Genomic DNA, 25,912 nt, shown 5'->3' with positions numbered 1-25,912 from the left:
TCTCATTTTGAATTTCGCGGGTTGTGAATTCTATCTGGGTGAAATATTTTACATTTTCCTATCTTACCAACTATGAATAGTTTCTGCAATTGCAGATTCCTTTGTCACAGAGATGCTCTTGGCGCTGCTATCAGTATATATTTAAATGATCATTTTTTTGTTTTTATTCAATACTGAAATTGGACTTTAAAATGTGAAAATCGTTCATGTTTCTAATTAGCCAAATTATTTACAATTAAATAAGAATTGAAATATATTGTTTTGATCGATATACATCCAAGCTTCCTATGTTAACATCGGTAAATAGAAAAATATACTATCATGATAAGCTTGTGCTAATCCATAAATTACCGCCCTCTATAACCGAATAATTAATATTTTTTCTAAATTACTGATGAAACTTTCATAAATACACATTTCATCAGTGATTGTTGTTCAGTTCGAAAATGTGATATGTTACCGCATTATATCGTAAAAAATTGCTTCTATCTATAAAACCGTAATTTTGAAATACTTATACACTTTAACTCGTTTAACATAACAAACGTACTGCCTAATATTTCCTCCGTGAGCATCGACAGTTAACTAATCGCAGAGCGACCCCCCCTCCCCCTAAAAAAAGGACGTAAGTGGTGGGGTGGAATGCCGTGTCGACAGGGGTGCGCACTATACATATGTCTACAAAGCATCTCACCGACAGAAAGAGAGAGAGTGTGAGAGTGAGAAAGAGATAGACATATAGAGAGCATAGCAGCGGCCATTTTGATGTACGATCGCACGTCAAGCGGCCAAGCACTAGGCAGGCCAGAGTGGTAGGCAGAGTAGCGAGTGGCAGCAGCAGCAGCAGCGTTAGCTAGCGTTAGCATATAGCAGCAGCGGCGGCAGCGGAGTAGCTCTCTCCGTCTCCCCCCGCTGCACTACTCTGTTGGTGTCTGTGCAGTAGCTTGGGTCGCGTAACGTTCACCCCCGCGTGTGCGCGCGCGATCCGAGTCTCCCTCTCTCCCCCCTTCGTGGTTGGGAGCGCGCGCTCTTGGCTCGTCGCACGGCTTATCAGCAGGAGTAGCAGCAGCAACCGCGCGCCGCAGGAGCTAATCTCTCAGGAGCCAGGACGCCTCAGCTAACCTCGAACAAGGTCGTCGCCGTAGCTGCACTTGGCTGCAGCTTGACGTCGAAGCAAGCCAGGCATAGGCTCACTTGGCGTGGTGTTTCTCTCTGCGTGTATACTCTCAGAGCAGTGTGTTGAAGCAGCGGCGCTGCGCTCGCCGGAAAGAGAGAAAAACGCACGCACGCGAGAGCCATTACACCTCGACGACTCTACTCTGCTTACTGTGCTCCGCTCGTTGCCGCCAAGTTATAGTTGCTCCGTTGCGTTGTCGCGCGAGAATAGAGGAGAGAGCGTGAGTGCGTGCAACGAGAAAACAAACGGCGCGCGTGACAGGTGCGCGATCGATCTCTTCTCTCTTTCTCTCGCTCTCTCTACCGAGGTGTTCGTTCTCGCGCGAGCAAAAGAGAGTCCCGCGATTCTCTCCCCCCACTCTGTTGGGGCGACGACGTCGACGACGGCGGTTTTTGTGTGCTCCGAGCAGTGCGGTGATAGTGCTAAGAGTGCAGTACCAGGTCGGGCGAATGCGTCGGCGTCGATGTGCCCTGCAGGAGGGACCTCGAGGTGCTCCGCTTAGGAGCTAAGCAGAAGCAGTCCCACACAGGAGAGAGATGGCCCTGCAGCAGGGTCCCACGGCGGCCACTAACAACGCGCCGGAGCCAGACAGCCAAACCAACGACAGGCTTCGCGAGTCTTTCATCAAGGAGCTCCAGCACTTCCACGACACCAGAGGGTGAGTCCATCAAGCGTCTCAACGGCTACCTTACCACATCTCTCTGTCTCTGTCTGTCTCTCTCGCTGTCTCTCTCTCGCTCTCTGTCTCTCTCACTCTGAATATGCTTTTATCAGCCTGGAGCAACAGTGTTGACATGCTAGTTTGTATTTCACACATAGTTAGTTGTCGCTTGGCATTTACACTGGCAAAACGCATCTGGATTATCAAATTGTTGCGGATATTCACTTGATCTCATTTTTATTGTTGTCGCAGGTTCTAGAATAGTAGCTGTATACGCTCTTGCCCTAGTTTGTTGTCTAATCAATTAGACAGTAGTTTTTCATAGTCAGTGTCGTTTAATAACTTTCAGATATTATTTTTATGCCTTTACTTCTTTTTGTGATAAATTTACTAACTGCAATATAGTACAGCGGAACATTAGGTTTCTTTGTAAATTTCATTTCAAATTCAAAATGCAATCTCTGTTCCTTTAGTTCATAATATTCTGTGGTGAAGGTTGATCATAATCTTAATAAATTACATTTTGTTTATGAACTAATCTCTCAATAATATTTGTAAAAATCGATCTAGAAATTTCAACAACTCAGCATAGTTAATCATTGGTATTGCTAAAATATAAAGTAGAGTAGACATTGTATAATATACAACACTGCAGGCAGCATAAAACCTTTTCTCTTAAGTTATTTGAGCCTTCAACAATAATGTTGACTATATTTAGCATCACGAGTATTAATACATCACTAAATATTAAAAATATAAATGCATATATAGTCTATTTTGAGTAAATTTAAGTGATGAGATTGTAAGATGAAATGGAGTCACTGATGCCATAAATAATTTGAGGTTAGGTTTGGTCTCTGGTTTAGAGTACTTTGTCAATGCCCACATTTAGACTGCTGCATATAAATTATCATTACTTAGTGTTTGTAATGTAATAAGCATAGTTACTTAACTATATCATACCATTTTTTGAAAATAGATATAATAAATTATTAACATTACAATGTTAAATTATGATGACAATTGATGTCATAACTGTTTACAGTTAGTCCTTAAGTTATGTTTTGAATATTATTATTATTATTATTTCTTTGCTTACTATAAAATTTATAAAAATCTCATGTTTGAATTTATTTTATGAACTTAACTTAGAAAAAGTAATTTCTTATGTTTGTAGCTCGAGATCAATACACATACAATCTTCTTATGAGATGAATTCAATCTATAGCTACAGGAAGCCTGTAAATCGTGCAATTATCTTACAGATTATCTATAGTCTTTGTTGCTCACTGATATCAGTCAATATTTGGTAAAACTTTGATATGTATTTGACTTTTTTCAAATAACTAGTTTAAAATTTGTCAACTACCTTCTGTTTATTGACGTATACAGTATAATAAATTATTAATATGACAGTAATATTTTAAATGGAAACAAATTCTATAGCAATTTTAGATGTTTATTAATTTATATGCAGACATGGATAGACATTTTTCTTTGTGGAGTTGAGTAAAAATACACAATATTTGAAAAATAAAGTTAAATTAAAACTGATAATTATAAGATCCACACTAGAAATTACTCATTAAGATCATGTATTATTTCTTATCCATCTTTTAATATTCTAATACTCTTCATTTATTTTCTTTTATTACTTATTTACATAATTAATTGTGTTGATTCTACTTAGAAAGATATTAGTTATTATTTATTGTTGTCTGTAAAATTTTATTAAAAAAATGCTTTTTATCAGCATAGTGTCTCTACATGATAATTTATCTAATTATACTATTCTAATTTTATCTTTACTAAATTATTATTCTATTCTTTATATATATTATAATGAAAAATCAAGCATCTTTTGCAGACTATATTATTAATATCAAACTGAAATCACATTTAGTGGTCTTTAACTAGACATCTTTGCATCAATGTACAAAATACCTTGAATAAGTTTTCTGGCTCTAATTATTTGAAAGGTTGTTTTGTTACTTACTATTGTCTATTCATAAAGATTCCATTGAAATACATTCTTTAAAGCTTGAAAATAAAAATTATACTGATTGAATAAAATGTTTACAGAACGCCATTCAAGAAAGTTCCAAAAGTAAGTGGCAAGGAGGTGGATCTTCACAAGCTCTACACAGTTGTCACATCACGAGGCGGATGGATCCAAGTAAGTGTCTCATGGTCACACTCAATGGCGCATCGTGCGCGAGTAAGCACACATGTAGCCATGGAAAGCAGTGTGTACGAAAGAACACAAGAGGCTTCCGGCGTGCCTTGTTCTCAACGGGCCCACAGTAGCGGGGTAACGAACGAGCGAACGGCGGGAAAAACGCGTTGCGCGCCTTTTCTTTCTCTCTCTTTCCTTCGACCGCGCGCACGTGTGTGAGTCAGGGCGCCGGCCGGCAGCCCGGGGAGGGGGTATTTCGCCACACACACACACACACACACAGACATACACACACAGTGACAGAGCACGTGCGCCTTTTTGGAGCAACGTCCCGTCGTTGTCTCGCTGGCGCAGGCCGATGGACTAAGCACACACGCCTATCGCTCGCTCTCTCTCGCTCGCTCCTGCGAGACCGTCTTCTCGAGATAAGGCAGATAGCCGCTTGTGCGGTTTTTTTTTTCCCCGTTTCTTCTTCGTTTGGCTAATAAAAGCACGCGGGCAGCCCGTCCAAGGGGGAAAGTGGCGATGCAGCGTGGGCTGCCTTTGAGGCCGCCTTTGAAAGCTTCCGACAGAAAGAAAAGACTGCCAGCCATGTTTTATTACTCGCGGCGAGTGAGAAACGGCAAGCGCATTCACTCGCTTTAGCTCGCTCGTTTTGCCTGCTGGTGTCAATCGTCTCCCACGTTCCTAAGAAATTTGCGCCCGTTCGGCAGATGGCAGACCCCACGGACGCTTACCGTTCGTTCCGGTCGGCGCGGACGGGGAGTCGGTCGTAGCTGGTCGCAAGCTCCGAGCGAGAGCCCGTAACGGCGTCGAGCGTGCAGCAGCGAGGATAACGCGGAAGTGGCGCAAGGTCAGGGTTATCCGAGGGAGGACTGCCTCGCTGCTGCTGTGCGGTGGTCGCGCGACTTACTTGGCGCCTCGGGTGGGGGTAAACGAACGAGAGAGAGAGAGAGAGAGAGAGAGAGAGAGAGAGAGAGAGAGAGAGAGAGAGAGAGAGACGGATACACGCGAGGTTGGCTGCTTCGGTACACTCGTGCGCGCATCGCAGCCGACGTAGCCGTCGAAGGATCCGAGAAGGCCAGCTTGCCGGATCGGTGGCATGGCGAGGGCAGGAGAAAGTGCCGCAAGCTCGTCGCGCGCGCCACGGGCTTCCTCTTCAACAAGTGCGCGTACACCGACGTATTCGCAAAGGTGTATGTGCGTGTATGTGTGAGTGCGTGCGCGCGCGCCAGAGTGTGTTGGTGTCTGATCATCGGCCGCGCGCTCCGGTGTGCTATATATATACCGGCGCGCGCGGCCGGCGCTAAGCTCGACGACTCTTCCGCTATGTCACAACTCGCTCTCTCGAAAAGTGCCGCCACTCTAATACGCCTCTGGCTTTATCCTTGTAGAAACGCCTGAGTTTCCAATCTTCGCTAACAGATCGTTGGTGGAATTATTTTTTTTTTCTTTTTAACTCATTCACTTGTTTCTGTAAATAAGATACCCGATCGAAAGGCTTATCGATATTGCAAATTCGTATTGCTTGGAAAATAAGCTCGAACTTCGTCGCGAGATTCGAGTTACGCTCGCGAGTGCGTCACACGCGCGCGAATTCCAGCATAGGAGATACCAGCGAATTTGCACATTAAACGTCCGTTTGCCGCGGCGCACGTATTAGAAAGCCGCCAACCACTTTCTAAGCGATTTTATTTTCGTACTTTTACCATCGCGAACTCTCCAGAGCGAGTTTAATGACAAGTCGCGCGCTGATTTTACGTAAGCCTCCCAACAAAAACAATGGAATAGGCAGTCGCGACTGACGTATATGTCAGCTTATGTAAAAAAAGGAGTAGAGCGGGGGGGGGAGTCATAAAGCTCCCAATTCCGTTTATCCGTCATGTACGTCCGCTAATAAGACGTTATTGGGCCTTACGTAAGGCGTTCGCGAGCAACACGTTCAGCGCCAAATAAAGCGACTTTGTAGAGACGATGAGTGTACTCGTGCAATCGCTACAAAAATGAAAAGAACGAGAGATCGAGAGAGAGACGACTGTTTAATTGGTCGAGGGAAATTCGCTCGAGGCGCTGGAAAATCAATGGGCGCGCGGCGTACCCGTGAGAATCCGCGATATCGATGGCCAGCTTGTGCGAAGCTTGTCAAACAAGATCGTCCATCTGATCAACGCCGTCGCGCGCACGCAAAAACAAAAAGAAAACAAGGAGGAACGCGCGGTCAAGCAAGCTCCGCGAAGTCTGGACCAAGTCTGATCGAGAGTGAGGGAGAAGTCAGAAATAAAACCGCAAAGCTACTGCGCTGCTGCTGCTTTTGATGATGGTCGCGCGAGGGGAGGGGGGGGGGGGGGTATACGCTGGAATCCGATGCACTGCTGAGTCAGGTGTAGTCGCGCGACGGTGCAGTCGCGCGTGGTCGTTTTGCGCTCTCGAGCGCGCCGTTCGGCTTTGTTCGAGAAAAGGAGCTCTCGCGATCGGGTATCTATCGCGACCGATGATCGATCGATCGGCCTTGCATAGGGAGACTCTTCTCCCGTTGGGGCTCGCGCGCTCGACGCCAGCGCTCCAAAATCGCTCAACGATCGCGCGCCTCGATGCTAAGTGCCATCAAAATCCAATCGAGCCTCCGTGAACAAACCGGCGCGCGCTCGTGGCGTACAATGGACCGATCTAGTTTGCAGCGGAGAGCGAGAGAGAGAGAGAGAGAGAGAGAGAGAGAGAGAGAGAGAGAGAGAGCGCAAAGTCGCGCGTTCGCCGAAAATGGCAAAAGGGCGCCTCCAATTTTTCTCTCTCTCTTTCTCTCTTGCGGGGCACTCGGAGCGAAGAGTTACGGCACTTGACCGCCGCGTCGAGCGAACGAGCGAGAGCGGTCGATACGGCAACACCGCGCCCGCATCATACATACGTATACACATATATATATGTATATATATATAGATATACACGGCGCATATACATGCATACCTCTATACGCGCGTACCGAGAGACAGAAACACTCGAAACCGACCGACCGCGGGAGAGCGAAACGAGTAATGCCTAGACGGACGCTCTCGCACCTTATTCGCGCAGCGTCTCTTTTGCTTTTTTTCCCCTCCCTTTGGCTCGTCTGCCTTTCGATCCTCGCCCAGAAATTAATCGCGCCGTCGTCGACAATCGAGAGCGCGAGCCTCTTCGCCCGCGCGCGCTCACTCGGCCCTGCCGGCGCCTAATCAAAGAGAGGCGTCGTGGAGGACCGACAAATGATGCGGCCGCCGACGTCACGCGAACGAACCGACGAACGGCAGGCGGGGCACGGGAAGACCGGCGGCAAGGTGTACAAAAGGCTTATCTGTCTCTCTCTCTCTCTCTTTAACTCTCGCTAGCCCGCGACCCAAGCGAGCGATAATTGCGCGCGCTCCTCCGCGCGTACACCCACGTACCATCAACACCCACGTACCATCAACACCCACGTACACGTGCGCGCCTATTTGGCAACGTCGCCGGGCCAGGGGGCGGGGGTCCGCGCGGGGTTTTTCTCTCAAGCTCGCGCCGGCGAGAGAGGCTGTCTGTCCCCGCACACGCACGCACACGCGTATACGGTAGCACCCGATGCCGCGCGATCAGCGGAGGGATTCTCGCCGCTCGTCTGCTCGGTTTTTTTTGTCCTTCGTTTCGTTCCGAAAGGACGGCTTTAACGCTCGGGGCGCCTTTTTGTCGATGCCGAAATTTGACGGTTGCGAGAGGAATGGCTCGATGCGGAGAAAGGCTGAAGGATCTCAAGGAGAAGTCGAATGTGTCGCTCTTTTTGGTTATCGTCTCTCGAGGGGGACTGCCGAGAGTAGCCGCGGAGTGCACCGCTCGCGTTGATCGTTGGACATCGCTCGCCGACGATTGTGCCGAACGGAACGAGCCGCGAAAGCATATCAAGCCGTACGTCGGTCGATCCCGCGATACGAGTGCTCGAAGGATCGCGGAGCACCTGGGTATCGCGGCGAGCGGTGGGCAGCAGCAAGCCGCGCCCTGCCCCGACGGATACCTCCGAAAAAAAATGTAAATTTGTCACGCGCGCGCGCGTGTACGGCGAAAGTGAGGGATAAATGAGCAGCGCGAACGGACGAGAATTCCGGGCACGAGGAAAGGTCGTGTCACGTGCGCCGACTAAACAACGAACGAACAAATCGAATAAAAATGCTCTTTTCGGCGTTCGTTTTCGCGGGACGGGGAGGGGGTACCGAGAGACGTGGCAACATCGGTGCCTCCGAGATAAGACGCCTGGGAGACGGATTTCCTCGATGGCAGTGGACACACCGTCGCGCGTCTGTTTCCGATTCCTCGTACGCAAGTGAGATGCCTTTTTATTTTTTGTTTTGATTCTTACTCGCCGCTGCCCCTCGAGGCAACTGCAGCTGCTGTCACCTCCATTTTGATGCGCAGCGCATTGCCGCGTTCGAGAGTGCATTGTCAAGGCGGAGCACACGCGACTCGAATATGATTTTTCGCGCGGTGAAAAGGCATTCGGAAGCTCCTCGCGATTCACATTTGCGCAAACAACTGCGTCGTCGACGAATGTGGGAAATATTTCGAGAAAGAAAACGCAAAAGCAACTGCAGATAAAAGTTTAAAAAATAAATGAATGAGAAATGAATAGGTGTAGATTATCGACCAAGGAACACGTGCCGAATTCCATTTAGATGAAATGTTATCACATAAAACAACAACAATAGAGCTCGTTAAAAATGTAAATCACCTCTAGATATGTCTCTCTCTCTCTCTCTCGCAACAATGCTAGTATATTATACACGCAAACACATCTGACCATGACAGACTTTCACTTTTTCTATAAAGTTTTCTCATTGCAAAATAAGTACGCATAGCTAGTTACCCCGTTTACTGATTATGTGCAGCTGCGAGAGTGCCAGTCGGTAATCTCCGGCGTGCGAACAACCAGAAAAAGAAAAGAAAACAGATCGATCGGGCTTACTTCTCGTCTCTGCCCCCTCGCGGCGAATAAAACATCGGGAGCAAAAGAGCGGAGGGCCGCGCGTCCGAGCGTGAAGTTGCAATTTGGCTAATTACACGCGAGAAGATGCGTGACGACGCGCTTGCAACAGTTGCAATCCGCCGGCGAGTGCTCTCCCGCGGCTGATTAGATGGGCGTTCTGTCTCTGTCTCGCGCGCTCTCTCTCTCTCCCTCTCTCTCTCTCTCTCTCTCTCTCTCTTGCGGAGAAAAACAGCCGAGCGCGCGCGCACGGCCTTCCGCGGAGCCGATCGGATGCCGGCCGGCGAAGAAGTAGCGGCCAGCACGTGCCGCGCGCGTCGTGGTCGCCGAAAAATCCCTCTCTGCTCTTGGCCTTGGCCTCTCTCTGTCTCTCTCTCTCTCTCTGTCTCTCTCTCTCTCTCTCTCTCTCTCTCTCTCTCTCTCTCTCACTCTCTCTCTCTCTCTCTCTCTCCTCTCTCTCTCTCCAGAGCGTTGCGCGCGACGCGCTATATACACGCGCACGCTCGCGGAGGAGGTCAGTGCACCTTGCGCCGCTACGCTTTTCTTGCTCGCTCTCTCTACGCCCCCCCCCCCCCTCCTCCCGTCCTCCGCGGACGATGATCCTCGCGGGTGCAGACATCGCAGCCCCCTTTCGACTAATCAACTGATTGACGTTGACTACGGTCCGTTGCGACGTAGACGAGCGACGACGACGACGACGACGAAGACGACGATGACGACGACACCGACGATGACAGAACAGCAGACTGTCGGTCGAATCTCCTCTCGCTCCTCCTTCTCGTCCGTACGCGCACGCGAAAGAGAGAGAAAGAGGACTATCAGCTGACTGACTGTCAGTGCGCTCAGTCCGTGTGCGCGTTTAGTGGTAGTGGGGCGGCAAACTGCCTGCGAGCTCGCATGTGTGTGCGTGTGTCATTTTGGCGGGACTCACGCTCTCGCACGTGGCTATCCGCGACGCGGCACCGAGTGGGGGGAACGTCGTACGCGGAAACCGCCGCGTCTCTCGCTTGACGCGTCGTCGTCGTGTTGTTGTTACTGTTGCTGCCGCCGCCGCCACCGTCGCCGCCGCTGCTGCAGCCTGCTGCTGCACTGGACGCTACGCCGGGCGTTGGCTCGACTCGGCGCTCGCGAGAGCTTTCCCAAACGGGGGCGGGACCGGAGCGAGGCGGCTCGAGGGTGCAGCGTCGACTCGCGAGGGCCGACGACGCGGCGGTCCCGCGGCGCCGCGACGACAAGCGGAGCACGTGTACCGGCGGCCGAGCGCGTGCGCCGTCCCGCGCGCGCGCGGCGGTGGCGACGACGATCCGGCACGGTCGCCGCTGCGTGTTCCCGGCGACGAGGCGGCGGACCGGCCTGACCGCGGCCTACCCCAACGCGCGCGCCAGACCGAGGCCGAGCGCACGTGTCGCGCCGCGCTCGCGAGCGCATGCGTCGCCGCGCTGCAACGTCCGCCTTCTCAAGGTCGGCGCTCTCCGGCCGCGCAAGACAGAGACGGGGAGCGGGAGCTTGCCGCCGGAGCGCCCCGTCGCAGCTGGCGAACTGGCTGGGTCACCGCTCGAGCGCGTGCCTGTGCCCCGGCCGTCGTCGCCGCGCGTCACCGGGAATAACTGGCGCGCGCGCGGCGGGGAGCACTGACCCACTGTCGCTCTCCCAGCTCTCGCCGCGTGCCGAGCGTAGGCCGGCGAACGCCCTCCCCGAGCTACCTGTGCCTCGCGACTCGCGCGGAGACCGCGGAGCCGCGTTTCCGCCGGCGGGCCCTCGTCGAGCGTCGGCGTGCACGCGGCGCCCCACACCAGCGCCCGTCAGCGCGCGAGCCGTCGCAGCGCCTGGAAATAACTTGGCCGCGCCGCTCCGGAAGAACGAATGGACAGTGTTTGAGAGTCTTGCGAGGAAAGGCCCTTGTATGCATTTGGGAGAGACCGCGCGCGGGTTATTCCCGGCTCGGCGGCTGCAATTTATAGACAGCCCCAGTGCGATATAAATAATCATCGAAAGGGACAAATGGACGCGCGCGACTCTTCCCGACCGTGGAGGTCTCACTTTTTTCTTCTGTTTGGTTTCTGTTATTTATCTCTGCGCGTGTCTGTGTTTCAGGTCAACTCGAAGAACGAGTGGGCGTGGCTCTGCGAGGAGTTCCATCTGCCCAGCGGCTGCGTCAATAGCGGCGTCGGCCTCAAACAAATTTATCTTCGGTGAGTGTTGATTATGACGACGCGCCGCTCGCTCATCTCTCCGCGCGAGCGCCCTTTCGCGGTGCGCGCGCCTGTCGGTGAATACACACTCTACTTTGTTTTATTTATTCTTTTTTTCTTTCCTCTCGTTTAGATGCCAAAGCTTCTTTCGTGCGATCCGCGTGGCAACCGTTTCATTTTCACGAGTTTCGAGAATTGCTCGGGTATAACGTCGTCGTTGAAAGTTGGGTGGTGGAACTGCTGTTTCAACGAATGCCCATTGCCTTTAAGCGCGCCGTCGACTCGTCGGCGAGGAAGTATTTTATCGGCAACTAAAGTAAATTAAATTGTTGTTCGCTGTCGGGAACCCGCTTGATGAATAGAAATGAATTCGCGAGCCGATGCGTCAACTGCCGAACAGTGGCCAATCGCCGTTTCGCCTACAACCGGACGATTGTTGCTTGCGCGCCTCGATTCTCGGTCATCCTTCGCGCTCCTTCTCTTCCATTGTACTTGAAAGTACGTTTGGCCTTGATTGCACATTTGTAATTGCATTGAACGCCTTTTCGCAGGTACCTCGACCGATATGAAAAAGTCCATTTCCTGGGTGAGGACGGCCACCAAGCTGACGACGATGACGAGGACTCGAGGCATCGCAAGTGGAACGCCAGGTCGCTACACTCGGTGCCACACACCTACAATCATCATCAGCACAACGTTGCCGGTCAGTCCAGCTGGAAAGTCATTGTCAATAATGGGGTAGATGGGGGGGGGGGGGGGCGACTGCGCGCGTTCGCCGTGCCCTCGCTGCGAGGCGCGACGGCGATAATCACGACGATGACGGCGAATCCCGTCGAGCATTCTCGCACGCAAGTCGACTGCTCTTGCTCGCTCTCGCTTTGCATGGGCTACGTAGGAAGCTATATCCGCGGGTCTATACTCGCAGCGCATGCGTCTCGCGGATCAATCGCTCCGTGCCATCCGCGAGAGATCCGTCGCTTTGCTGGTTGGCGCCGCCGCCGCCGCCGCCACCGCCGCCAGCCAAACGTATTTGTGCGTGCGCCTGACGCGCGCGGGGCCATTGATTTTGCTGTTTGTTCTCTCGCGACGGCGACGTGTGCACAGCGCTTTAAAAACGTACCTCGAGCGCCTCGTCAATCCGCTGGCTCGAACGTGACGATTCCACTTTACTCTCTGCTTCCTGGTCACTTTGAGATTCGTGTTACGGGAGCTCGCGCGAGCTTTGTGATCACGAGACAATTTTTCTCTTTCTCTTCGACTCGATGAATTTCCCGTGGCTAACATAAATCTTCTTTGTTCGAAAATAAATTATTTCCAAGTAATGTATATTAAACTGAGAGTGATGCTCGCAGAGAAAAATGCATAAACGAATGATAAAGCGTGAAAAAACGTAATCGCCATTTTCCTTGTCGTGAAGCACATCGCAGTCAAATGATTAACTCGGGGAGGGCGAGACGCAGGCGCCTGCGGTTTATATAGAAATCGAGTAGTAGTAGCTGGGACACAGTGGCGGGCAACCCCACTTTTCTCTCTCGCGGCTTGTCACGCCAGGGCGCGTGTGCGAGTTTCTGTAAACTCGCGGCTTACGCTTTCCCCGGGCATCCTTCTTTGCGCGATTGAGCCATTCTCCCGCCAGATGTTCGTTTACTATCGGGTCACTTTGTTTTAGAATTATATCAGGATCGTCTAACGTTTGTACTTGGCACTGTAAGCTGCTTTCGGTTTCGATCAAATTTCATGAAGCATTTGAACGAAAGACAGCAATTCACCGTACAAGTACGGTAAAACATTGTTTGAAGCTTGAAATAATGATTTCGCACTGATTATGATAAGGTGCAACGAAAAACTCGTCGAAGCGTCTCGATTTAGCAAGGGAAAGCACGATGCAAGCACAAAGTTCAAGCTCGGCAACTGCGCCCAGCCGTATTGTGCAAATCGATGGTTCGAGCAGGTCGTTAACCGAAACTAGGATACCGTCGAGAGCAGCGCGCTCACCTTTCTTAAGCATCGCGCGAAGAAGGAAAGAGAGATCGATAAAACGCGCGAAGTCTCTTGCGGGTGAGAGAGCGAGAGAGAGCGTCAACAAGTGCGAAAAGAGTTGCACGCGGAGAAGGAGAAAAGAGAGCCGCCGGGGCGCGAGAAGCCACAATCAATAAACCTGCCCGAGCTCTTCACCCCCTTCTCCCGGAGTGTTTTGCCGCGCGTTATATATCTTATTGTCAAGCGGAACATGGGAAATAAAGATGAAAACGGCTCAATTAGCTGAAAAGGGTGGTGGCTAACCGCCCACGGCTGGAGTGGGGACGATGCCGGAGAGATTCGTCGCGTAGTCGTGCATCATATCGCATTACAAAATCAATATCGCTTTCGGTCGTCGTCGTCGTCGCCGCCGCCACCGCCGTCGCCGTCGCGCATGTACACACACGTGCATTGTTGTCGCTTGGGAGAGCGCGTGATAAGCGATGAGCGACCCCCCATCCCCCCCGTCCTCGTCGTCGATAAAAACACCACCGCCCCCTACCCCCTCTTCTTCGTCGCGATGCTCTTTCGCGCTTACGCGGATACGAACAGAGCCTCGCTTCTTTCCGTTCTGCTGGGCTAGCGGATAACGATGATGGCTCGCTGGCGATCGAACGAATTTCGTTTATCTGCACGGATGCGATCGCGAACACATTGGCAGACATACGCATCTTGCTGGATTTGCGCAGAAATGCTGGTTGCGGATCAATTTCTGGGGATATTTCAGATCGGATATAATGAATATTGAGGGATGGGCGTCTAGACGTTCAACGCGAATCGGAAATTTTGATGAATGCAGCGCTTGGATTGTCCACGATGGCTGTCCATCGGCGCTGGAAATGCGGCAATCAAGAGTTGACCCGATCGTTCCGCACAAGCGAGAGAGACTAATGCGGCTCCCTTGGCGTTTTTTTTTTTCAGAAACACTGCGCGAGTACAATGGGCTCTCGCCGGATCTTTACAAGCCGTCCAACTACGACAAGCTCGCGCTCTCGCTGCTGTCCCCTTTGCCGAACGAGCACGACTTTGCGATCAACGTCTGCACGATACTGTCGACGGAGGGCAAGCACACGCTGCGCCTCGACCAGTATCCCCGCCTGGTGAACCACCTGCTCGCGCACGCCGGGGTCTACGACTCACCGGGCACGCGGCAACTCTTCGTCGACGTCTACTCGCGAGTACGCAACTACTCCATCAACTCGTTTTGGCAGGACGTGCTCGAGTCTCAAGACATGCTCGACCTGACGGACGAGCGAGCGTTCGTGGTCAGAGCAAGCGCACAAGCAGGTCAGAAATTCTTCAGAAGAAGACTGTGTGGCAGGGACAAGGAAAAAAGTCCCGAACCGTGTATCGTGCTGGACGAGCCTATGGACACCACCGACGATTGTAACGGATTCAAGGATCAGAATCAGAATTCCATCAAGTTCGAGGAAGACGACAGAGAGCTGTTTTGCGTGGGCAGAACGCTGGGCACTCAGGACCCGTTCGGCCAGCGAGTGCTACAGATCGCTTCGATACTGCGCAATCTTAGCTTCACCCCGGAAAACGCGGCGATACTTGCCAGGAGTCGCTCGTTCCTTCGCTTCGTACTACTGTGCGTGAGATCGAGGTGGAGCAATCTGCACCAACTCGGCTTCGACACGCTCGGCAACATCGCGAACGAGATTATCCTCAAGGAGGCTGGCGAGAGAATCACCAATCTCATCCTGTCATGCGTCACCAAAGGCGTTGACTCGCAAGACAGGTTCATCGTCATCAGTTCGTTGGAGATCCTTAACAAGATCAGCCAACAAGATCTTAACGAGGAGACGCTCACCTTGGGACTGGACGATAGCGTGTACAACCTTATCTGCAGATTCCTGGCGCTCAGTGACATCGCTCTGCTGGTCTACACGCTCGAGTGTCTTTACGCGCTCACCTCCCTTGGCGAGCGTCCGTGCACGAGCGTCGCGAGAGTCCGCGGTGCTATCGATACCCTCGTCGCTCTCGTCACCGTCGAAGCTCAAAGTTACGGGCCCAAAGCTTGCATACTCATGCGCGTGGTCGAGACGGTGTCTGCTATACCGGCATCGCAGCAACAGCAGCAGCAACAGCAACAACAGCAGCAACAGCAGCAACCGTCGTCTACGTCCACGACGGCAAACGCGCATAGTTCGCCGTCGCAGACGACTAACGTTGCCGCCAATCCAGTCGCACAGTCACAGACGCAACAGCCGCAGACAGTGAGTCAGGTGCAGCCGGCGCAGGTGCAGGCACAGGTCGTTCAACAGCCAATGGCGGTGCAGATTCAAGTGCAGTCGCAACCCACGCAACAAGTGCACATTCAGCCTCAGACGGCGCCTGTCAAGGTTGTTAACACTGCTACTTCCAGGCCGATTACCCCTAAAGGCGCTGCAGCGAGTGAGTCTACGTCCTTCTCTTCTTCGAATGTTCTTTCGGGATCAAATTTTAAAGATTGTGTGATCAACTTGTGTTATCAACAGAAGCAGCGCAGGCAGCATCTTCCCTGGCTAGTGCCCACACACATCAGCAGATCATTCAGGAGAACGAGCAGTTCGCGCTGGGATGGCTGAGAAATACTTTTGAACCGGCCACGGGAGTGAAGATTGAACAGGAAGAGCTATACAAGAAGTACTTCGGATGCTGCACCAAGATTGGCAGGAAGGGCGTCATCGCACCCCTTCACTTCCCACGATGCGTCAGGTACGATCACTTCATTTTAAAAAAAGTAGATGTAATGTAAAACTGATTTTTTGCTAAATACATATTTCCCGTTATAGATTATAAATAAAAGTAATGTTCTATAATGGACAGTTTGAATAATGTTAGATAAAATTGCAGCGTTGTAGCTTTACTAATGAAATTCTTGTGTTGAGCTTATCTAAAGCTATTAAATCTTCGCGTATAATTGACTGAATTAGTTATCTGGATCTTAATATAGGAAATAAAAAAAATTCAGTTCAAAATTCGATACTTTATGATAAACATATATTTTTGGGAAACATTAAGCTACATATGTATCATTACTTTTATAGGAATGTCTTTGGAGGCAGCGTCGGTCCGAATCACATGAAAGGCGAGACGAGCGGTCCAATGTTCTACGAAGGGATCAAGATCCGGGAGAACCCAGGCCAGGTGACGTATCCGAGTCAACAAGTCGTAGCGTCGAGCCCCGCGGGCTTAGCCAATAATAGTGCGATGATAACGACAAAGATCCAGCTACAACAACGTAACGATTCCAACACCACCACCGTTCCACCATCCTCCCCAATCCTTAAAGCCCAATTGTCTGCTCCACCGAAACCCAATACCACTACTCCCTCTAGCCCATTGTCAATAAATGCCCCGAGCCCGGCCACGAGCTACGAGCCCAAAAGTCAGGTGGGTTCTCTTCGAGTCTATCTGATTATGATTAAGCTTTTTTTATTATTATTCAAAAATTAAGAATCGTGTCTTCATTTTTGTCTGCCTTAGCAGAATGACTTGTTGATTGCGATTATTCTCTTGCTATTCTGAATTTTACAATTATCTCTCTATATTGTTGCTCTCGCACTAAAGTTTTTCCTGATAAATTTTTTAGCTTTTATTCGATCGCTTTTATTTTGGTAAATGGGTGTTGGCATGACATAGAAATTATTTTTTTCAATTATTTTTAAAATTTTCAAAACAGTATACATTTTACGAAATGATAATCACGTTCGATAAATATTGCGGTTGCTTTCATTGTCGTGCATATGTCGTTTCATAATTTTTTAAGCCCGAGAAGATTGCCACGCAATATAATGTTATTTTGGAAAATGAGCTACAATTTCCTATTAAAAATAATAGAAAACATCTATATGCTTATAACTAACATTTGAAAACGATACAAATATTAACCTGATAACTGTAGCTCAAAGTACATAAATTTCATTGAAGATGAATATTCTTTTGTAGGATTTTGAATCTAATAAGCAAGAATAATTTTTGCATGAGTGAATACTGATAATACAGTTGAGAGAACTATTATTCGATGCTATTCTTATTAAGTTCCTTTTATTTGTTCATATAGACATGAAGAGAACTCGTGGGCCATCTCACCTTTTAACATGACTTCCTTAATTTTTCATTGGTGTCGGCATTTGTAATAGATTTACTTATTCATATTGTATGACTATGTTATTTAGTTCGATATTTAGACTTTGAATATGTCTGCAATTGTAGCATTATTACAACTTTTTATCAGTAGACAAATTCAAAGTTACATCCCTTCCTGGGATTTTGCATGAAACGTTACGATACGTAGTGAAAAAATGTCATTTGCATATTACGGTCTCTTCGAAATTTCTTTCAAAATTTAACACGATAACAAAGCTATGCTAATTATTTACATTTCAAGGCTTTGCTTATCTTAAAAACAATTATGCCAAAAATAGTAAAATAACTAATTGGACTAATTAAACATAAAAAAAGTATATAACATGCAATATCCCGCTAGAGTACATATCTGAACATAGTTGTTGAAATTATCGGTAAAATAAAAGTGACAATGTAAGAAAGTAAATTAAGCGCAAGGAATCAACGTAAGCATTATTGAATAGATTTTTTATTCAGACCTTACATCGCTTACTATATTGCACCTTCAAAAGCTATCACAAAGTTACGAACGACAACGTTGCTACTCGGTAGGTTTCGTCGTCGCATCCTCACCTCAGTCAAGCCCTTCTGGGATGCAACGCTAACACGTCGTCACAGCAGCAACAGTCGTCCTCGCAACAGCAGCAGCAGCAGCCGCAGCAACAAGTGCAGGTGATCGTGAAAGACAGCAATGGTGCAATGACAACGGCAACAACGTCGAGTTCTATAATCAAGAGCCTGTTGGCAACTAAGGTAACAGTCGGCGGCGAGTGCATGCCGAGCGCCGTCGGCGCCGCTAGCTCGATACCCTGTGTGCAACAGCTCGCTGTAACAAACGCCACTGGCGTTATCTCCAACATCAGTGCCAACCAGCAATTAACCGCCAATCAGGTATATACCTGTATTGATTTTTTGTTTTGTATTAACCCTCCATTGTTCATTATATTTTTTTCTATTTGATTGTTAATCTCAAGTTTACTTGGTTCACATATTCGTTCTAGACTTTTATTTTCATAAGTACAATCATTTATAGTTGAGATTTATACGTTTTACTTCTAATAAGCTTGCTTTGGAGAAGGATGACTAGTTTTTTTTTAATTATTATTTAAAAACATAATTATTGTTACACTTTTATAAATTTTTATTAAGCACTGAAGAATTTGTGCGGATTTCTTAATACACTCTTTCTATTTTTATTTTCTATAAGTTTATATTTTTATATGAATGAAATTCTGGGTCTACGTCAAATGGATGCGAATGTCAAAATGTAATCGTAATTATTTAATTTTCCAACTACTTCGTTTGTTTTTGTAGACTTTTTTATTAGTTTTTATTTTGTCGTCGTTGCGTTTGAAAGTGTGATAAGCATGGTATTTACATGTCATTGTAGATTGCAGTAAATTATTTGAATGATGTTCAGTAGATTGGTTTTATTTTACAATTGCTTAAACAAATAATTGTTAAGCAAAATTATTAGTTTTTATCTTTATTTTACTTCCAAGTGAATCTAACAATTTGTAATGAAATTGGCACTGATCATAGTTTATTCATGACTAACATTAGCATGTTAAATTTAAATGTTAAAAAATAATCAAGACCAAAACTAAATTACAATGAGTGTGCAAGTGATGTGTAATACAGAGAAAGTATTTGCAAATTATCGGTATTTTCCAACATCAGGTTGCTCAGCGACAGCAGCAGCAACAGCAGCGCCAACAGCAACAGATAACCGTTGTACAGACGCCAACTAAGACTCCAGCCAATGCCAAGGCGAAAACAACAACGATCGCCGTTAAAAAGGTGCAAAGGGTCAACGGCGCTAAAATCGTCATGGCGAACAATTGCGAGAAGGTATAAATTGTGCTTGTTAATTTTCATTATTGCGATAGTTTGGTACAAAATTTATAAAGGTAACTTATTATTAAATATTTGCATTATAGGCGGATGCGCCGGACAGCGATACGCAAACTCAACTAGCCGTTGCAAGTATAACCACCGACTCGAATCACGTAGCCGCAGCAATAAGAAAGCCCAACCAATCTCCTCACCAACGAAATGTATGCACTCCAGTTGGCGAAGACTCTGATTCGACAAACAATTCCTTAGCGTCGTCCAGCGGTATCGGAGGTAGTCGTGATTGCTCGGGTGCTGGTGCTGAAGAAGAGAACTCATTGACGAGCTTCGAGGGAATCTTACTGAATGGCGCTCCCAATAATCCCGATATTGACGCCCAAGACGATGGCTCGTCGAAAGACTCGTCCAGTGTAAGCTCAAAGGAGAAGCCATTACAGAGCATGATGCTTGCGGATTTGTTAGAGAGGAAGGTGGACAAGGAACCAATCTTGAATGGGATTCTCGGCAAGAAGGATCTTGTGGAGAATCATATCAAGAAGGTAAGGGTACGTAGATGGTGAATGGGCTATTCCCAACTTATTTTATTATTTAATACGTTCTTCTGTATAATTTTCGTATACTTAGATAATTAAGTGTTCAATAACTCGATTTTAGTGTAGAACATTTTTTCTGTTTTGCAGCAAAAAGGTTTAGATCGAACGTATTATCTGTAATTATTTTTAAATAATTCTGAATCATAACCTCTTAATTTCTTTTCGATTAGGTATTAAAAGAATCTCCAACCGACATAAAGATTAAGGCGGAAGTGTCGGAAGACGCCTTGATTGAAGCCCCAGCTCGTGTAGGCATAAAGCGACCAGCAAGCACAGACACGGAAGAAACAGATACGAAAAAGCTCAAATATTCAAACGGTACGAGCTCTCCGGATCCAGCCGCGATTATGCCGAGCATCAAGTCCGAGGAGCCAGAAGAAGAAAAAGTTACCGTTTCGTCGACCGCCGCCAATTTATATGCGGCTCTGGCTGCAGATATAATTGAAGACGAGACGGATCTTGAGGAAACGTCGGCCTCCAAGGAGGAATCAAAAGTGGTTGTAAAGCAAGAACCAACGATAAAAATAGCACCACCGACAACACCCAGTCCGATCGCAACAGCACCTGAGCAGCCGCCGCAGCAACAAGTCCAGCAACGAATACAAGCTCCAACAACTCAGCCGCAAACTATCGCCATAACGCAACAGCAGCTGCAGCAGGGTGGTCTGATAATGGGTCCGCGACAGATCGTCGTACAGCAAACTATCCCGCAAAACAATCAGATTGTAACGATCCCAGCGGCAGCGCTTAAGGGCCGGTCGCCGCAAATGCAGCCTCAAGTGCTACAAGTTCAACAAGGCAGCGGAGGTCAAACACATTACGTCATCTCTGGTGGTGTTGGTGGCCAGAATTACGTATTGGCTCAACCGCAGACGGCGCTGGTTCAGGGTCAAGCGCAGACGGTGCTGGTGGCCCAGCAACAAGGCACAAACACTAAAACAATAATCATTCTTCAACCCCAAGCGGCAGCTCAACCCCAACCACAAAAAGTCGTTGCCGTTACGCCGCAAGGCCAGCAAGTAGTTGTTACGCAGGTACCACGACCGCAACTGCTCAGTTCGTCGATAGGCAGTATTCCTCCACCGTTGGTACCCACCTCAGCATCGATCGTCGTTAATCAACCGGCTACAACGCAAACCCAAAGCCAACCTGCACAGGGTACGATAACGGTCGTGCAAGCTCCCCAAACTACTGTAGCCACGTCCACGATGCCGGTAAGGGTGGTCACGCCCACACCAGCATCGACGCCGCCAACCTCCAGACCTGCCACTCCGCATGTGGTACAAGTGACACAACCGAAACCAACTACGCCGCAACCAGCTTCGCCCGTGGTTGAACAGGTAAAGGATACCAAAGTAACGGAGAATGATGGAAATAGCAATTCGACAAATCATGCTATTGACAATGGGAAACAGACGAGTAGCCACGAAACTGCCATCACTGCTGCGACAAACACGACTGGTGCATCAGTCTCCACTATGACTACATCCTTAACGTCTGCGTCCACGACGAATAGTAATCCCGGTCCTAAAACTATCACCATTAAGATGAACCCAAAAGCGTTCCTTTGTGAATGGAGAGGTTGCCTAAAGTGAGTACTTGTACTGATTCTTATTAAGTTAATGGTAGTTTTCCACTGGATATGCTAATTATGCGCTACATTTCAGACAATTCAAAACTCCAAGAAAGGTGTATCTACATGCTATAGAAACTCATTGTCCAACCGGAGACGAAGAGGCTCTATGTTTGTGGGCCAGCTGTGACGGTCTTAAAAGGCGAAGATTCTCTCTGATGACACATTTGTTTGATAGGCATTGTATGGAGAGCGTAAGTTTAAGACGGTATTCATACTAAATTTGGCATAAATTATTCGACATTTATTTTAAATTTTGTATATTTTTAGGTCATGCTGGCGAGGAGGAAACAACTGACTTCTTCAGAGAAAACAGAAGTTCCAGTAGCTCCTCCACCTCCTCCCATCACACCACAGCAGCAACAGCAGCATCCGGGCTACGCGCCTAACGCTGCTTTTCATGCTATCAAAAGGCACGCACTTGAGTTTGTCAATCCCAAGGAATTGATGGTAAGTTATTGATTTACAATGTCTTTCTTATTTTCTTCCTGTAAAAATTCTGCTGAAAACAAATTCTAGTAGTGCCTCTGAGCTCTGCTTTCAATACAAAAATTTTCTGATCGGAAATTTACATAGTTGGTATTCTACTAAATCGGCGTACTTTTAAGCAAAATCCCGCCAATCTGTTATCTAAAGTTACTCAGAAAAAAATTTCTTGTTAACCTAACGATCAAATTTCTCTTGTTCTCCTTGGAAACGCAGCAAAGGCCATCCAAGCCGGCTGCAACCACCACTAGCTCCTCTTCCCCCAGACCCGGGCAAAATCCTCCACCGGAACAGGTAACGACGAGACAGAAAAAAAACAACGGAAAAAAGTTATCGCCTCGCATTGTTAGATAGCAACTCTTGTGTCGCAGCAGATTGTTTCTTTTTTTTGCTTCTATCAATTTTTTTTATTTGGTTTTTCCTTGTTAATTTTCTCAATCGACATTCCTATTCCAATGCGTGGGAGACACTTATCTACTTTTTCACCTTTTTGCTCCTTCGCATGATGTAACCTTTGTATTCCTCAATCGATATGTTTTTGTGCATTTAAGAATCGTTATATTTCACAAATCGTTTTCATTGTCCATTCCATTATCCTTTAGGTTGAAAATAGCTTGATATGTCACGTTTCTAATCAAATCTAGGTTAAGTATCACATAAAATATTGTTTCATTGCCAAAAACCGTACTATATTTTTAGCATGCTTTTGTAACTAATGCACTTAATTTGTAATAGCTGTGGTTTATTTGAACACAATGTTTGCACGATTCTGCTTTTATACTTCGGATGTTTTTATTTATTATGCCAATCAGGTATTGTACTCTTTGTTTGGTACAAGTGCAATTGTGCCACAATTCAAAATAAGATCATTTGCAATCATCATTCTATTCTATTATCGTTGTTTATAACTTCATTTCAATATCAGATGGAACTTGAATAAACTAATGATTTTATAATTATTATTTTTTTTGCAGGATGATAATGAAGGACCTGTAACTAAAAGTATTCGCTTGACGGCAGCTCTTATCCTCAGGAACCTAGTCATATATTCCGCGCACGGTAGAAGGTAAGTAATATCTTTGTCAGCATGTTTTTTTTTAATCATTTTTTTGTCTCTCAAGCCGCCAAAATTTAATTTATAACTTATATTGTTTCCAGGCACCTTCGAGCATATGAGCCGCACTTAGCCGGTGTGGCACTAAGCAACGTCGAATCGTCCAGGACAATCGCACAAGTCCTCTACGACATGAACGATCAGAGTAGTAGCGGTCACAGGTGACCAGTCGCGTCGAGCCTATCGGAACTGAAAAGCTTCAACACCTAAAATTAGAGCATCGATCAACTCTGTGAATTCTGACGTGGATCTGCCCGAACTACTAGCTTTTAAGCGACTCACACACATACATGCATTCAAAGAACAATAACTTAAGTGAAGTTAACGTACTAAAATGGGGGAAGAAAGAAGAACAGTGACAAGAGGCCTACAAACTTACTGGGCAAATAATTCATTTTGCCAATAATCTAGCACGTACGGATTGTATAAACTAAGATGTAGAGTGCTTGTCGCGACGTGGGAAGAGACAATACAAGTGGATATGAAGAGTAGATTTTTTTAAAGTGAACCTGAAGATAAACTTCAAATCGTCATTATTAATGGATGCAGTGATAACATAAAAATAAAGAAACGAGATAATATTTCAGATTTAATATTAATATTTATTTTCTCAATAAAGGCGACGAAAATGATTTAGTGTGTACAAAAAAAAGAAAGCAAACATGAGAAGATACTGAATGTGGTGGCGAAAGTAAAGCACTTTATGGACGTTATAGTTTAATTATAATGGATTAATGTTATTGTGTATGAACTACATTTTTCTTTGTACCCTTTTTGGCTCTTTTCTTTATTCGTGACTCACGAATAAGAGAAGAGAGCGAAAAAGGCTTTTTTATTGATTGTAATTTTTATTCAGTGTATAATTTTCGCTTACTGGATTGCAACTCGCAATTACATGGCTATACCATCGTCTCTCTTTTGTTTTTATTATTTTAATATAACATTCGCGATTCACCATAGAATCTAGAAAAAGAGAATTATATCCTTTGAATCTTCATCATCCACTTAACTTAGGTTATAAATGATTTCCAACTTTTAAGTTTATATCTCAACCAGCTTTTCTTCGTATTATTTTTTGGTGATTTAAATCACCATGAAATATTTTGAAAATTCTTTTGATTACGAAAGGAATTTTATTAATTTTTCAGTACACGTCTTATATAAAATAGCTACGATTAAGAGTTTTTGATGAATTTTTTTAGAAGACACAATTCTATTTACACAAAAATGACACATATTGCATTTATGTAATTATCATTTTTTTATCTTAGCTCTCGAAAAAAGTGAGAATCAGATCGATTTGAATGCAAGAGAGTGCAGAAAGAATGTAATAACTTTGTAAAAAGAATTAACTCTAAGACTTCATTACTTCAAAGGAGAAAAAAACGGAAAGCACATGCAGAAATACTTGTAAATAATATAACTGTATTACATTTGCATTGTGAAAAGTATAAAACAGTGTACATTTTTTCTCTGGAAGTTGACACAATGATAGATTTAGTGAAAACTAAGAGTCGCTGTGGAAAAATGTGCAAACGAATCGAATCAGATTAACCATTAAGTAAACAAATTTCTTTGTATTATACAAAAATAAAATCGACCTTCTATAAAAAAGAATATTAAAAAGTGAACGTTTTTGTAAGAACAACTAGTAATTACCAAAATATGAACTAATGAATCGCGGAGCAAAGATCAACTTTAAGATTTACATGCAAAAACAATCATGTATTTTATATAAAAATGTAGAATATAAAACAACTTCATGGACAACTACAAATAAAAGTCTTTATTTTGCTTGATTTTTATTTTAATTCTATTATAATTTGTTTGTAGAATTTCACATGGATGGCGTTTAACTGACACAGTTCATCGAGATTTTATACATATGTTATATTGAAGAAAAATAGGTAAGTATCTTATAGCAATATACAAAAGTACTTTAATATATAGTAACTGTATCAAATAAATTAGCAAAAGAACTCCGCTTTATGTAAATAAAACTCAGAAGATTGTTTAGCTAGTCAAAAGAAAAGTGAATTTGTGACTAATTATTTGTACTTGTGAGTAAACAGAAATGTATGACTAATTTTTAAGGGCTATAAACATTTATAGAATAATCTTAATACATGGTATACTTAAAAAAGGCATCAATTGAAAACTAAAAATTTTAATTCGTTTGACATTTGTCTTTACTCGATCAATATCATTGTCAAGATTTTATTTGAAAATATTGTTATAATCTTTACGTATCTACATGAAATTTACTTATATCATAAAGTAGAACGAGTTATGAAAAGAAAATGCCAAATTATTGTGCTTATAATTGAATAGTAAAGTAGAGAAATAAATAATACGAACTTGTTATATTCAATAAAAAATATCATTTACATTAATTGGAATCGTATAATACTTCAATGATCAAACATTATCAACTTTCTATATTTTGAGGCGTTAATTACATTGTAGATGATGTTGATATCACGCATATTAATATAATTGTAATACTAAAAACCTTGAGATAAGGCACTGGTCGATGTAATATAATAGAGCTGTCGTCATAATATGATGTAAATATAATAGGATATATTTTAGGGTTCTTCAAAGACGTTCTTTTGCTCAACGATTGTAAAAAAATGGCTCCGCCCAACGAAAAAAGCGTTTCATCAGTTCGACTAGATCGCATTTTATAAGTTATAGATGTATTAAAGAGAAAAAAATTTAGGAATACTTCTTTAAGCGTAAAAATTCTAACAATCTTACTTACAAACCGATAAAATTTTTTCATTATTATTAAAAAATTTTAATCTCGAAAGTTATGAAATAAGTAATTTAAATAGTCAAAAGTCTGTTACAGATTTTCAAAAATAAAAATGTTAAATATCACATTATCTATCAACATTCTAAGATTGCATATAT

General features: G+C 45.5%; 1 protein-coding gene across 1 annotated transcript; it reads left to right on the top strand.

Moving 5' to 3' along the window:
- The first annotated feature begins 784 nt into the window (after positions 1-784).
- Positions 785-24,759, top strand: LOC131672691 (AT-rich interactive domain-containing protein 2). The gene is made up of 16 exons (XM_058950076.1): positions 785-1,835; positions 3,921-4,014; positions 11,084-11,181; positions 11,733-11,884; positions 14,122-15,600; positions 15,684-15,903; positions 16,236-16,335; positions 17,869-18,207; positions 18,997-19,167; positions 19,257-19,715; positions 19,934-21,354; positions 21,431-21,590; positions 21,667-21,846; positions 22,099-22,176; positions 22,857-22,948; positions 23,041-24,759. The coding sequence occupies exons 1-16, from the start codon at positions 1,714-1,716 to the stop codon at positions 23,159-23,161; spliced, it is 5,286 nt and encodes a 1,761-aa protein (XP_058806059.1). The 5' UTR covers positions 785-1,713; the 3' UTR covers positions 23,162-24,759.
- Positions 24,760-25,912: the final 1,153 nt, after the last annotated feature.

This window comes from Phymastichus coffea, unplaced genomic scaffold, assembly GCF_024137745.1.
Source record: "Phymastichus coffea isolate CEN01 unplaced genomic scaffold, Cenicafe_Pcof_1.1 PCOF00156, whole genome shotgun sequence".
NCBI classification, from domain to species: domain Eukaryota; kingdom Metazoa; phylum Arthropoda; class Insecta; order Hymenoptera; family Eulophidae; genus Phymastichus; species Phymastichus coffea.
The sequence above is the reverse complement of the archived record's forward strand: the minus strand, read 5'-3'. Positions and strand labels throughout refer to the sequence as shown.